Below are 15,894 nucleotides of genomic sequence, written 5' to 3' on the forward strand. Positions count from 1 at the left end.
CAACCTCAAGATGACAACAGTGAATTATACTTTTTTTAGTATGCACGTGTCCCTAGCAGTTTCAGAACCTCATATCCTTTTATAATGCAAAAGCACTATCTTTTACAATAAAACATGTCAAAAAAGGCTTGATACAGTTCTGTCAAGCAGTAATACATAACAATACCATTAATTTTTTGCCCTGAAGAGTCCAGGAAAGCTCCACATACTTCTATGACCAATGCTTTTCACAAAATGTTATGATAGTAGAGTTAATTTCAACAACTTTTCAAAAAAATTTTTTTTGCAATAAATTCTACCCATTGGGAACAGTGTTGCTCAAAATACATAAATAAGATGACAGATAAAAAAACCCAACCACCTAAGTTACATAATTTACTTTTACTCCAGGCGGCTTCTGTCAATGACACTCATTAAAAGCTTCTGGACAAGAACTCAGACACAACCAATTTACCAAATAACCCACAACTATATGCATTTCTTGTCCCCTGAGAACACAACATAAAGTACTTTAGCCTAGATCTCTCAGTAAGAGAAGTAACAGATTGCCTAATCTGTTTTACCTCCCATTTGATGCTGGTTAAGAGAATAAATGGGATCCTCCAGTACATCTTTATTTTAGTTTCATTCAAAAGTAAATCAGGCTGTGTGCTCTGAAAACTGTTCCTGGTTGAACCACAGCACAGTAAAAAGGGACAGTTGAAGGATCTGCTTCGAAAGTATACACTACACCAAACCAAAAGCAGATAGGCCTTCAAAGGTCCTACCACAATTAATTCTAGTAATTCTGCACAGCACATTAAGTCTTATCACTTGGAACTATATTGGTTTCAAGTACGCCTCATGATTACTCATGATTCACAGAGTGTTTCCAGATCTGCCTAATGCATAGTCAATTATTTGGTACTAGTCACAGCTAGAATAATACACAGGATAATGACCTGAATTAATGTCAGGTATGATGAACTCACCATGAACAAAGTCTGTAACTGATCATGTGTAAGTTACAGATTTACTTCATTAGTTACCAATTTTCTCCATTGATTGATTCCAGCAATGTATGTTTTATTTTTTTTTTCTTTTTGAAGTATCAAGAATATTTCTGACAGTTGTCCACTAGAAGTTTTCAGGAGACTTACCTTTTCACCTTTGGGACCCTGAAAACCCAAGCCCATGTAGCCCTGAAAATATAAATTACAGATACTTAGTCTATTTTTATCAGCAGTGCATATGGGCATACACACACACACACATATGAGGGCACTCTGTACATGGCAAAAGTTAAGAGAGGATATAAAAGACACAATATGTGTTTCAAGTGCACGCATGAAACCACACTCCCAGGGCTTTTAAGCCCTGCATCACACCAATGCATGAAAAAACTCAGAGAGAATGAAAATTATCAGATAATTTTATTGTCGATACACTCTTTTTTCAACATTTTAGGGAAAATTTTGACATTACTAGATGACTTCAAATAATCATAGAATGTTGTACTACTGATTTGATCAAGTGAGATAACATACCCAAGCAAATTTGAAAAAGAAAAAATATTTAAAATATGTTTAAAATCTCACTTTATGATGTCCATTTAGATAGAAAAAGAGATCCTTCAGTGTAATAAAACCCACTCCTATGGGGCTATTAGTTTTCATATTTTGGGGGATCTGGTGTGTCAAATAAACAAATAGACATAATCTTTATAATAAAAAGAGTCTTACCTTCTCGCCTGGACGTCCTGGTGGCCCTGGGGGACCCTAAAAGGCAGTACATTTTAGCATATATATATATATATATATATATGTAGTATATGCATAAATCTACATGTCTTATCCTATAGAGATAACAAAACTGCAAATCTTTCAATTAAATCAAGATGTAAAAAGTCTTTTTCTGCTACTGCATAACTCAAGACTTAGAATAAATAATAAAACCAAACAGAAACTAAGATAATCTCATCAGACTTTGCTTTGCTGTTAAGTGTTGCACCTCAGCTGCATCGAGACAAGAGACAATCAGAAAAAAAAAGAAAAAAACAACAAACAAAAAAGTAGTCTATGGTCCTGCACTGTGAAATAGCTTTGTTGCTGATGTTTTCAGTTTTGCATGCTCAATATTAGTCCTCATCTTTTTTTATTAAAACTTTTCTTTTTTTACATTAGCACGTGCAAATGCTGACTGAACCGTACTACCGTCTTCTTTTACATAACTTTGAGTTTTCTTCAGAAGAGTAAGAAATGTCACACAGCTCACTTTCATAGCCAGAAACACAGGGTGGACTTTCACCAGATAGAAATTACAGATCCATGCTAGTGCTGCTTGCATCCAATACAGGAAGAGAAGACATCAGGTATCTGTCAAAATGTCAAGCAGCTGAAGTGCCTTCAGCATTTGGCAATTACCAAAATAACAGACAGCTGATAGCCTGCTTTCTACAGTACTGCTTACTGCAGCTGCCCAGAACAACCACCTCAGGAAATATTTTGATTTTGATCTGGCTGCTAGTTTTGTGGATTATTTTCTATAAATTAAGTGCAGGAAAAGAGGAAAGGAAGAAAAGCACTCCCATGCAAAAATATCCTGCAAGCCTGCAAGAAGATGACCATAAGAACTGCTGTGATTGAAAACCTATCATTCCTGCCACGGTAGAGTCCAGGAGACTAAAGGTGAAGGCTGGCACCACAGGTTCTGTTTCCAAACTCCAACAAACAATGGCTATACACATCTTGTAGAACTTTCCTATAATGAAGCTCTGTAAGTCAAGTCCAAATCACCATGAGAAGAAACTTACTGGTTCTCCTGGAGGTCCTTGTGGCCCCATTGCTCCCTGGAAACCTGGACTTCCAGGTGGACCCTGTGAAAAATTAAAATGGCATAATTAAAAAGTGATATTTACTTGGAATTTCATGATAATGACTGAATTTTATTTGAAGCTGACTACTATTAAAATTTCATTTAGACTTACTGGTAGTCCAGGTTGGCCAGGAAAGCCTTTATCACCTTTTAGCAAACTAGGAGGTAAAAGACCTATCACTTCACCTGGATCTCCCTACAATAAAAGAAAAGAAAAGAAAAAAAAAAAACCATGATACTTGAACATCCATTCAAATACATTCAAAACCCCTAACATTGAGATGAGAAGAAGGTTGGACCCATGCAAAGTTTGGAATTATTTGGAAAATTGACCTAAAAAAAGATCACCTGGCTCCTTTTAAATCAGATGAAACATTGCAAGAAGTATTAAAAGTTAAGACTTTAATTGACAAATGTCCTTTAAAGACACCTGAAGAGATGTCAGTACAAAGGTTTTCTTCATGTCCTATTTTTCTCTACTGTAATAAGTAACCAGAAAGATTTTCCAACCACTAGTACAATGTCATCACGCAACTGCAGCACGTGACCCAATTGCTGAGAGAAGTTGGTAATCTCACCATTTCTTTTCCAGGCTGAGATCTTCAGTCTTATATAAAATTTTTACATAAAAGCCATTTATGTAAATGGCTTTTTAAAATTCCCTTTATTGTTTTCAAAAAGGGAATCTACTTTGTCACAACTATTCTGATCACTACCCAGTTCTTTATGTTTCTCTTTAAAAATAGCCATAGACCTGATTTTTCCTATTTTTTTTTTAAAGATTGCAATATTTTAAGTGATTTTAATTCAGAAGTTGCCCGGGACAGACACGTTTGTGGATTTTAGGGTTATTAGTCAGTTCTTCCCATGTGAGAGAAGGACAAAAGGGCATTTTACAACTTCAGGTAGTCATGTCATTATAAATCCGAGATTACAATTAGACTTATATTTAGCTTACAGTTCTAAATTATCTCTGTAGATTTAAATAAATAAATAGATCTCTGTTGACACTCAATAGTTCATTCTCCAGATCACAAAATGCACTCCGTTAGCTAGTTTAATTCTTTTCCTTTATGAAAACAGTTTATCATGGGTTGGATGCTTCTCATAATCTGGGCTATATGACCTTCTTCCACAAACATTATCCAGGTGAAACTATTTTGATAAATGAAATGTTAATATCAAAACCTCATCTAAATCTTTATACCCAAGTGGGTGGTCAATATACTGTTTATACATAATTAATGATATGTACTACTTTTTTCTGTGGTAATCCATGTAATACTTACACTTTGAAGATATGCATGGAACCAACATATATTCAATTGTTATTACCTGGAGGTCACCCCATTGTCTTTATTTAGTAGGATTGCAGTAGAAAGAACAAACTGAAACACAGCAGTACAATTTTTCAGTCCTTAAGTAAGGACTGCTAGTCTTGGAGTGTGTAGATTTCATCTTAATTCTTATTGCTAGAGCACTGGTGTGAACACTCTTAAAGTGTACCTTCATTCCAGGAGGTCCTGGAGGTCCCTGTAAAAATAAATTAAAAAAAAAAAAAAAGATGTATTTGATGTGATTGTTCCTCCATATTGTACATTTTACATCTTATACTCTATATGATTTTTTTAGTTGCATTTACATTTCAAGAATCAGGGTTGAAAAAAAGAATCAAGCATGAAAGAATTTACTTACTATGCTCCCAGTCAGTCCTGGTAAACCCGGGGGACCTACTGGACCTCTTTCACCCTAAGGGGGAACAGAGAAATCGTTCTGTTTAGGGAACATATCCTTGAGGATTTTTTTATTTCAACACAGAGAGGCTGTCATAAACATGTAAAGGTCACCTTCGTGCCGTTACATCCTGGAATGCCAGGTGGACCAGGGGGGCCATCTTGTCCAGGAATGCCCTACATGAAAAGAAAGTGAAGAAATTAGCAATATTAGCAATAATCCAGGTCAGATGTCACTATTAAAACTTTGATGTTCTTTGTAAAATCAGATATATTCATACATACAGGAAGGCCTGGGTTTCCTGGAAAGCCTGATGCTCCTGGTGGGCCCTGCAATTAGTAAAAACATAAATTGAAATGACAAACCCACAAAATGGCAACAACAAGTTGCAGCCCAAGTCACATTTCCAGTCCCGACAGTCAAAAAACAAGTAACAGTTTCTTTAAAATTCCTTGGCAAAATAGCTCTATTCTTCAAAATCTCTCAAATACTGCACCTTAGTAATTGATAACTGAAAGTAACTTTTTATATTTCTTTAACTTTTTAAGCAGCAATATGGATTTCCTTCAACAGGAACTTATGTACAGGTGCAAAGGAATGCAGAAGTGCCGTTTTCTCACAACCGTCATTCTCAAAATGAAATTGACTGTAGGCACCTCTGCATAGCAGAAGAGGATGTTAATGTGTTATAAAGATGGTCCTCTATCTTTCATACTCCACGACAGTGTATCCATTCATCCTTACAACCAAAAACCTAGCAGTCTGAGATAACTTTCTCCTTGAACAGCTTTTCAGTGTAATGAATCAGGAGTTTAGTTTGGAGCATCATTTTCATCCAACCAGCTTATTTATTCATGCAGAATTTCCTAATACATATATCACAAAGCAGAAATGATGTATGGGAATCCTGTACTCAGATTGTATATTTGCATCTCTCAAAACTTTACAATTGCTAAGATACAGTCTACTTGCACTGTAGCACACAAATATATTTGCCAGGAGATTCAAATTTACATTAACACTCAGGGTGCCCCAGAGTATCGTGAATATCATGGACTGAAATGAAGATTTCTTGATCTAGCAGAATATTCTCTCTGTAATAGCTCACAAACTGCAGTTTATTCAGTAAATTCCATGTGCTGCAGCAAATGCAGGCAAATGGAGAACAAAACCAACATGGTATTTTGAAAATCTGTGGATGTAAGACTCTTGCTAAAAATTACTATTAGTGGTCATTTGAATTCTCTTTCGTCATTACATTATGAAATGTAGAAATGCTCAGAATGAGCTTGGCACCTCACAAAACCTCAGAAGACATGACCTTGGCTAAAATAAGTGTTATGTAATGCCACATTAAACAGAAATGACAACAGGAAGGTTACAGGCATATTCAGAGTCTCTTCTAGCAAAGTCAAGAGATCTTTGTCTGTGGCTTCAATTTGGCTCTGCACCTTGTGCACATTTTTAACATATATGTTCTCATGGGTGTGTCGGCTTCTCTGTTGGAGTGCTTTGAGGTTAGATGGAAATTTTTGAATGAGGTAATAAGGTTGTTTCACATTCAAGCTGGAAAAAAGCTTGTTGGCATGTTAGAAAGATATCAAAGACATATTAAAACCAGCACTGTTGATGCAGTGGTAATTATGAGGTGGAAATACAAATGGATGAAGGCACTGACAGCCCAATGCAGAAAGAACTTCAAAGGCAAAAGGAAGAATTTTGAAATTATTGTGAACCACAAGGGGCTGTCGTTAATTAAATCAAAGAAGAGACTAACCCCATCTTGCACTTAAAGGCAGCCAAGGAGACTTAAAGACATATAAACACATAGCCATCAGAAGCCCGAAAGAGTAAGTCAGAACTCACTCTTGTTCCCTTTGTTCCTGGCAGTCCTGGTTCTCCAGTATCACCCTGCAAAGGAAAAGAGATAGCTTTACCTTCCTATGGACAACAGTTTAGGGAGATCTGAATGTTTTAAATACAAAAGCTTAATTTTTTACCTTAAGCCCTGGTGGCCCAGGGGGCCCTTCAGGTCCTTGCATTCCAGGAAACCCAATCACACCCTGTAGTCCTGGCAAACCTCTTTCTCCCTGTGGAAGAAGAAAACTTATTAATAACTGAACTACTGAAGTTGCTTCTTCAAGCAACACACATGCTCCCCATTTCTGTGCTCAAACAAACCTGTTCAGTGGTAAGAAGCTACATAGGACAACACACTGTTCACATTGGTATTTGAAAGGAGGATTATTACAAACAAAGAAATAGTTCTAGCTTAATAATAGAATGGCAGAGGCTCAGTGTAGCATAACTGAAAAGCCCTCTTTGAATGTCAATGAAACCTTTTTTTCTTTCCCCCTGGACATCACTGTTCATAGCATGTTTATATGCCTGGGGATTAGGAAGGCCACTTTTACTCTAGTAAGACCTATCTGCATTCCGATAGACATGCTGCTATATCCTGGTCAAAAATCCAACAACAACTAAATTCCTGAAAATCGCAAATATCACTGCTAAATCATTACTGTATGAATGGCAATACCACTCCTCATGTGTCATTCACAGAGCAGGCCTGTCACTTAGTCTTGAATTTCAGGGCAGTTCAGAGACAGATGCTTTAAGATACAGGATCTTCCAAGAAGCTGAACACACAGATTTTATTTGTCATCTGTAAGATTCTTCTCCAATCCTTGTAATGTTTTTGCTGGGACAGAATCACAGACCAGACATGAGCTACAGGCCATTAGCAGCACTGAGTGAGCCAGGACAGCTGACTTGAGTTGGCTCACAGGTGTATCTCATTTCATGAGCATCACACTCAGTATAAAGGAGGAAGCTTGCTGATGGAGGAGGAGTAGTTTCCTGCTTGATCTTTTTGTTTGGAGTCCTTCTCACCTTGGTCTCGTTCTTGTGGACTGCCTTTCTGGATATTGTCACTGCTGCACTTTTGTTGGTCTGAGTATAACTTTATATACCTTATACTGATATTGTTATTAATTTGGCTATTTTATTGCATCTGTTTTGATTTCAACCTGTGGGTCTTCTCCCCTTTTTCTGATTGCTCTTCTCTGCTGGGGAGGGGTTAAATGCAAGCTAAATGTAGACATTATTGTATGGGACACCTGTGATTTCTGTCCTGCTCCTCTCCCTACAATCCCAAATGTATTTAAATTAGATAAATCTACAGGCAGAAAATTCATCCATGCTCTAAATTGATGTGGTAGCTATTACACATTCACTATACTTGGACTTGCAGTGAATACCGCCTGAATAAGGGCAGCAAAATCTACACGTAGAGGAGAGGGAGAAAAGTTCATGTTAAAATCTGAATACACCAAGTCAAGCAAATCAAAAGATATGTATTCTATGTAGGAAGTAACCAGAGTCTTTTCAAGGTGTGGTGTGAAATGGAGAAATACTTCATAATGACCCAAAAATGGGGGAATATTGGATGAATAAAGCCTTAGTGAGCAAATGCAACAGGGAAAAGGTATACAGGTGTGGAAAACAGTTAAAAAAACATGGCACTTGTTTTAGAAACTTAAAATGGTGACCAATTTTCAAGGAATATCAACATGAAAATAAAATCGACAAGGTTCAAAACGCATAAAAGGGAGCTACACAAGGATTTAAGTACTTACAGCAAAACAGTGAGAAGAGAGACTGATACAAATAGCAAGAAACTTTTCTGCTCTATGCTTAGGTCAAAGATTCCCAGCAATATGCTGACAGCTTGCAGGGGTCAGCTGAGGACTGAGCACAGAAGAACATTGGAGGTTTGGACAACTCACTCTTCAAGTAGGTATAACGTGCATCTTGCAAAGAAAAGGTAATAACATGCAGGCAAAGGAAACTGAGTGATGACCCAGGACATGGTGCTAGTCACAGTTTCAGAAGATGAGAAGAATTGGAAGATTTGTGGAGTTATTACACGGATGTTGGCTTTTTAGCTTCTTGAACTAGGATTTTGTTGAGAAGATGAAGACAAGATGCAGGGGAGGTGATTGACATATAATAAGAGCAAGGCCAAGGAGGTAAGAGGAAAGAAAGCCACAACTGAGGTAGGGGCATGAGAAAGTTAAATCAAAATTAATTTCCTGCCAGGGGAAATTCTTCTGCTGCTGTTTCTCTCCACCATTTCCCCAAAGTAAGTTTTTCAATAAAAAGGTACTTTCTGAAGCAAACAATGAAGCCCCAAATGGCACGATCTCTGCTATTTACTCCTCGGTGTTCTTTGTTGTGGCTTGAGAATGAAGTTTGCTAATAACCCAAGTATGTGGCAGTGTGTTAGCCCACAAAACACAGCAATACAAAACAAACAGCGAAGCGAAAAACAGCAGATCAGCTGAAGAAACACGTTTCTAGGTCACCTGTAAGAAGTACAAAGTCCAAGTTCTAAATTAACAAGGATTATTTTGAAAAAGTATTTTTAAGGAACAATGTACAATGTATCAGGATCCAGCTTTCTGAATAAAAGTTGAAGTAATTAAAAATTGGAAGGCTATCTGAAATATTACATTAACATTAAATGTTAAAACATTAATGTTAAAACCAATTACTGAGATTCTTAAACCCATACTTTGGCTGCCTAATTGGCACTGCAGGAAGAAGTATATTTCTGCAAAATGTGATGTGTCACTTTAGACCAGGAATTCACATTGCACCTTGTGTGCTTGCTTTTATGACCTGCTGGGAGACAGACTAAGAGAGGAGGAGACATAAGTACATAGAACAGGATTTTTCCACTGCTGAAGAAAAGCACAATGTGTGCAGATGAGAACAAGTTTATTTTGACACTCATGAAGAAATATGAGTCATGTGTAACACTACTAATGCTTTCTGCACTCAGGAGTTTTATCCATCTGATGATTTCAACACACTTTGAACCACTGCACCTCGCAAGACAGGGAAATAGTCTTTCTTCCATTCTTAAGGAAAGACAAAAATTAAGTTTACAGACAGGACTTTCATTTAGTCTAAGGCTCCCTTAAGATGGTTCTCACACTGTGAAAGGGCCTTAAAGTGCTTGTAAATCACTCACTAAGGTAATGACTGCTTCAGCTTGCCAAGGAAGTTAACTCAAGGCTTTCAAGATCACTACAGTTAATTCTCTCAAGGCTCCCTTCAGCATCCCAGGCTGCCCTGAATGAGAGCTAAAACATAGCTGTAGGAGCAGAGCTGAGACCAGTCTGAGTCAGTTTGAGCTAAGATACATCCAAGCGTCCCTAGAAACGTTTTATGTTACTGACCTGACCTGTTAAACCAACAAGACAAATGGCTATTTGTCCAGAACTTCTGAACATCCAGTCAAGCTACTGGATGTCCCAAGGCCTGGGGAGTGTAACTCCAGAACACATGGAGGGCTGTACAGTCCCAAATACTGCAGACTCATGGGGTTTTTATACTGAAACTGAGCTCATCTTTTTGCCTGTGACTTGCCAGAGGGAAGTAAAGTAGCAATGGTGACTGCGCATATAACAGCTGATGGATCCCTCTCTGCATGCAGCCTGCCACCTTATCTACTTACTCTTACAGAGGAGCACAGGCTTACACACTGCTTAACCCCTGCTCTACCTTCCCATTGGATTGTACTGCAAAGTTTGTCATAAATTGTCCAAAGTATCGGGTAATAGCTCAAACTAGTGCAGTCTCAGACTGCATAGTTAATGAGACCTTACTCCTCTATGCCATCCACAGAAACTCAGAGAAGGTATGACAACCTGTTCCACCAAGATCAATAATAGACCTAGGATGGTCTTCTGGGTTCCAGTCCCTTTCTTAAGTCCTGGTATCAGTGCCAAAACCTCTAAGGAAAGAAGCAGCACTAATGAACAAAGGTTCAGTACTCCTGATCCATATAGTACCAGCTTCCACCATGAGATATTCTTCTGGAATCAATACAGCTACACCAAATTACAGTAAAAACGTATCAGCCTCAAAGCGTCTACACTGAATAAAAGAGTACAGAAACTCTACTGTCTAGAAGTTGTAAAATCCTGTGAATGCAGATCTCTACATGTCCTAATGTGTAGTATACCACTGGGTATATTAGCTCACAGGGATCATTGGGTTAGCAACATTTGCAATGCTGCTTTCCTGCTCACAGTGACTTATTTGGAACTTCAAGCTCAGATGAAGCTATTGCTCATTATGCTGTGCAGTACAGACATAAGCATGTCCTTAAGATGCCTTGCATTTCAAGGAAATATTTGAGCAGCATCCTTTCCCTGCTTGCCTACCCAGTTTCTTTCTTCACTCTGTTCCAGCCAAAGATCCCAACAGCTAGTGTTTGCACTGCATTTATGGTGCAACTCATTAAGCATCTACAATACATAAATTGGCAAGCACCAGATCACTGCTGCTGCCCCACTTATTTTTCATTCAGCACTGAGATTTTTAGCTGTGATGCATGAAGAGCATGAGACTCGGCCTGCAAGGGCTATGTATTGTTCAAGTTCCAATATTCACAGCTGCAAAATCTTGGCAAACAATATTGAAACAGCTTCTGCTTCTTACAAATCAATTCATGAAACTCAAAAATTAAAACAGATGTAACAAGTCATCTGTACCTCTGCTGATTCAATGCACACTGTCAGAAAACACAAAGGAGAATTCATTACTCAGCTCATAAAAATGAATATTCTGCCACTCAGCTGCTGAAAATGCGGAGGTGCTATGTAAAAAGACAGCAAGTGCTCAGTCACTGTTGTGTTCATTCAATAAGCAGGATGCCTGTGTTAGCCAGCTTTTGTGAAATGCTTCCAAATGCCTTTGCATTAGTTCAAATTAAAAGCAACAGAACGGCCTTCTAAACAGAGGTGAAGCCGTTAAGAGTCTAACTGCATGGGCTGACATCTCTTCTGGTGTCTGTCCTTCTGCATTAGCCACGAAATGCTGTTTGACACAGGGAACAACTGCAAATTGTTATGTGAGAGAATCACATGAACCAAGTAGTTTTAGAAGATTCAGCTGTAATAAATGAAGTGCCTCAGCAGAGGAAATAACTGCTACCATGTCATAAATTATTTCCCCTATTATTTTCTCTAGGGACTGCTGGACTGGAAGATTTTAGACTTGAGAGACTGGTAACATGGATATAAATCATCTGTTTCCAGAAGTGTGGGCTCACAGGGTGTCTGGGCCTGTACCAAATATAATGTCCTCAGACTCTCCAGAGACTCAGGCACATGGTGAACAACAATGTGCAGATCTTCCAGAAGCCATTTGAAAGATGCTTCATTTGCCTCTGTAAGTGATCACCCCACAGCTGAGGCGACAGAACAGACATGTGCCTGACCTTCAGCCAAAAAGGTATAAAACTCAGTCTTAGGGAGAGATGTCAAAAGGCAGACAAGTTGATCTAGTCAGCAAAGGCAGCTCTTCTCCTCCCTCTTTTAAAGGGATGGTGACACCACACTCCTCTTTATACCAGCTGGTATGATTTCCTCAGTCTTTACTGCATCAGTTCAGCTCACTAGATGTACTCACTTTTCTTTAGCCAGGTGAGCTTGCTCCACTCAGTGAGCTTAGGAGCTCATCAGGTGGCTTCCAAAACCAATGCGTGGAGGACATAGCAATGCAGGATGAAGGGCAGAAAGGCAGTGTGGTAGTTTTAGGCTGTGCCTAGAAAATTTTCCACAGGTCTTGAGCAGAAAGTGATAGAATGTAAATAAATCACTATTTGATGTAAAGTTCTAATAATCCCATCGGACAGATATCTAATAAAGTTAGTTTGTTTAAGCTAACGTTCTCTCTTCTTGGCTTCCTCACTCTGGCAGATATTAACTTGTGCTTCTGCTGGCTTTGCTGACCTTGAACGTGTTCCTGTTAAGTACTAACGGCAACTCTCTGCTCTTTCTCTCATATGTACAGAGGGGAGGGAAGGGAAGGAAGCAGGGAAGGGGAAGCTATTAGTAGCCCCCTGGTTTAGTCCAGGGGAGTTCTTGTGTTGTTTATAAATTGTTTGTATGTGTAAATATTGTATATTTTTGTACATATTCATTGCGTTTCATTTCTAGATTGTAGTTTTGCTTGTAAATACAGCTTCATTTGCTTTCTAACTGAGTTGGTCTGGCAATTGTATGTTGGGGTAGTTTCAACCCACCACAGGCAGGTTCTCACACCAGCACATTGGAGTTTCCTCCAGTTCATCCTCTGGAGCTCCTCATCTGTGCCTTCACTGCTGGAGGAACTGAGCTGGAAGCCAACAAACATTTGACCTTGCTGGAGGACTTGTCTTCAGAGCAGTGCTGGTGTTGACTCCAATGTCATTATAAGCTCAGACCTTAATCTCTCAGGAACACACACGCTTCCCTCTCCCCAAAAGCTAATGCTCATTGAACTGAAATGCCACCAAGGGCATGTATGGCAAAGAAATCCAACTCCTTCAAGATAAAAATTAAGGATATTGTTTCCAAAATGAGAGAAATAGGGCCTGGCAGTTCAGCATTCTTTTCTGTTTTAGAAACAATCTGAAACTGAAATCTGAAAATTGCAAAAGCAATCTGAAAATTGCTTTTGAAAGAGATTCATCTGAGACATAGGTGCAACTGTTAACAAGAAAATGCATCACCCAAAGCATTCATCACACCTTAATGACCTTCACTGTGACCTTGTAAAATCTACAGCAATGCTCAACAGCCTTGCAATGCCCTGGACAGTTTCTACCCAGACTATCCCAAGCCATGTCAGAGATGAATACAGGGTCTGCTTTTATTCCTTCAGCTGATATAACTTTGAGCATTCATGTCAACTGGCTTTGAGCTGTTAGCCCAGGAATTCGACTGCACAGCGAGAAATGCTACAGAGCACTCTCAAGTCACTGTGTTTCTCTCCACACACTTTTAAACACGTGTTACAGAACTGTAATTGGCTCAGCATTAAGACTAGTGAAGAAATGGAGGTAGTGAACATCCAGTTATTCATCACCACCAGAGGGAGCACTGGTTCTGAATATCTTTCAAGATTAAAATAAACATGTACAATAAACATCATCTGTTTGTCCTCAGCTGCACTTACCATTTTCAGCATTTTATTGAAAGTGTGAAATGGATATCAGTCAAAGAGAATTATTGCTATACACTCAGAGGGCAAACGTCCTCAAATGCACTAAGGATGTTTAATATTACAGAATTCCCTCTGCGCATTCCTCCATGCTACAATCTGTCTGTGCTATAGCTACACAATTCTGGAGCCACACAAGTAATGAGTAATTAATTACAAAAACATAATTGTGAAGACATGCAAAGAATCTGTGTAGGAGCTCTGTAAAGATCTTGGCTTGCCCAGAAGTTTTGGGGCTGAGCCCCTGACAGTATGCGGAATGGAAGAGGAGGATCAGAAGGGAGGGAGTGGAGACAGTCAACAGACTCTGGATTCTTGCACTACCAGGAAGCATCTGAGAAAGCTCACTCACGTGGAAACATGAGCACAGCATTTCTGGCCTGACTAACAGATGGAAGAGCCATTACAGTCTTACATCACCTACACAGCTCCACAGTCAGGCTGGTTGTGGGCTGGATGAGTCCCCAGCACAACTGTAAGCATTACCATGGCCACTCGATGTTATATGAATGCAATCTTGTCAACAAAGAGCTACCTTGACAGCTGCTGGGGAACACGACTCTCTAATCATGCCCTCTCTGCCACAGTGCTAGTTGGAGAATATATTTTATGAAGAGTGACTGTAGGAGCTGGGGCTGTTTAGTTTGGAAAAGAGGAGGCTGAGGGGAGACCTCATTGCTGTCTACAACTACCTGAAAGGACATTGTGGAGAGGCTGGTGCTGGTCTCTTCTCACAGGTAATTAGTGATAGAACAAGAGGGAATGGCCTCAAGCTGCCACTGGGTAGGTTGAGACTGGACTTTCGGAAAAAAATTTTCACAGAAAGAGTGGTCAGGCATTGGAATGTGCTGCCCAGGGAGGTGGTTGAGTCACCAACCCTGGATGTGTTTAAAGGTGGTTTGGATGTGGTGCTTGGGGATATGGTTTAGGGATGAACTTTGTAGAGTAGAGTTATCGGTTGGACTTGGTGACCCTGAGGGTCTTTTCCAACCTGAATGTTTCTGTGATTCTGCGATTCTGCCATCTCCTTCTCCCTTTGCTCCCTCACTGGTGACTTTAACCTGTGGGACTCCTTCAGTTTTTCAGGGAAATGAGCTCTCAAGCTGCACTTTCAGGTGGGAACACTGCCCTCTATGTTAATGACCAGCTGGAATCAGTGGAGCTCCACCTGGGGAAGGATGATGAGCTGGTTGAGAGTGTATGGGTTAAAATTAAAGGCAAGACAGGGGAAGGAGATGTTACTGTAGGGGTCTGCTACAGGCCACCTGGCCAGCAGATGAGGCCCTCCACAGGCAAATAGAAGCGGCTTCCAGGTCACAAGTCCTGGTCCCCATGGGTGATTTCAACCACCCTGACATCTGCTGGAGGGACAACACAGCAAGGCACCAGCAATCCAGGATGTTCCTGGATTGCATAGATGACAACTTCCTCCTCCAAATGATAGAGGAACCAAGCAGAAAAGGTGCTATGCTGGGCCTTGTTCTCACTAAAAGGGAAGGGCTGGTAACCAATGTGAGGCTCAGAGACAGCCTTGGATGCAGTGACCATGAAGCAGTTGAATTTAAGATCCTCAGGGCAACCAGGAGGGCATATTGTAAGCTTACGACCCTAGACTTCAGGCGTGCAGACTTTGATCGCTTCAGGGATCTGCTGGCCAAAGTGTCATGGGACAAAGCCCTAGAGGGAAGAGGGGCCCAGGACAGCTGGTCAGTATTCAAGGACCACATCCTCTATGTCCAGGAGCAATGTATACCAACAAAGAGAAAAGCAGGGAAGAATGCTAGGAGGCCTGCCTGGATGAGCAAGGAGCTGCTGGACACACTATCACTTAAAAGGAAGCTCTACAAGGAATAGAGGAAAGGACAGCTGGAATAGGGGTATATAAGGAAGCTGCCCAAGCAGCAAGAGACCTGGTTAGGAAAGCCAAAGCACAGTTTGAATTGAATCTAGCCAGGGAGGTCAAAGGGAACACTAAGAATTTCTACAGGTATATTAATGGTAAAAAGAAGACTAGGGAAGGTGTGGGCCCCCTCAGAAAGGAAACAGGTGAAATGGTCAGAAATTACCTGGAAAAGGCTGAGGTTCTCAATGACTTCTTTACCTCAGTCTTCACTGCAAGGGCCTCCAGCCACACTCCTGGAGTCATGGAAGATAATAGCAGGGACCGGGAGGAAGAACTGCACATCATAAGTGAAGATCAGGTTCGTGATCACCTGAAGAACCTGAAAGTGTTCAAGTCCATGGGAC

The 15,894-nt window shown here is 39.9% G+C and overlaps 1 protein-coding gene across 1 annotated transcript in view; it reads right to left on the reverse strand.

Annotated features, from left to right (window-relative positions):
• The window catches only part of COL4A1 (collagen type IV alpha 1 chain), a 128,528-nt gene that overhangs the window by 45,161 nt on the left and 67,473 nt on the right, over positions 1–15,894 (reverse strand). Inside the window, exons 3-12 of the mRNA XM_054390955.1 lie at positions 6,588–6,677; positions 6,454–6,498; positions 4,872–4,916; positions 4,701–4,763; positions 4,549–4,602; positions 4,360–4,386; positions 2,966–3,049; positions 2,792–2,854; positions 1,722–1,757; positions 1,140–1,181 (exon numbers count right to left, since the gene is read on the reverse strand). Of these exons, the coding sequence (XP_054246930.1) occupies positions 1,140–1,181; positions 1,722–1,757; positions 2,792–2,854; positions 2,966–3,049; positions 4,360–4,386; positions 4,549–4,602; positions 4,701–4,763; positions 4,872–4,916; positions 6,454–6,498; positions 6,588–6,677 (549 nt within the window). The remainder of the gene's footprint in view (positions 1–1,139; positions 1,182–1,721; positions 1,758–2,791; positions 2,855–2,965; positions 3,050–4,359; positions 4,387–4,548; positions 4,603–4,700; positions 4,764–4,871; positions 4,917–6,453; positions 6,499–6,587; positions 6,678–15,894) is intronic.

Source organism: Indicator indicator, chromosome 1, assembly GCF_027791375.1.
Source record: "Indicator indicator isolate 239-I01 chromosome 1, UM_Iind_1.1, whole genome shotgun sequence".
NCBI lineage: Eukaryota > Metazoa > Chordata > Aves > Piciformes > Indicatoridae > Indicator > Indicator indicator.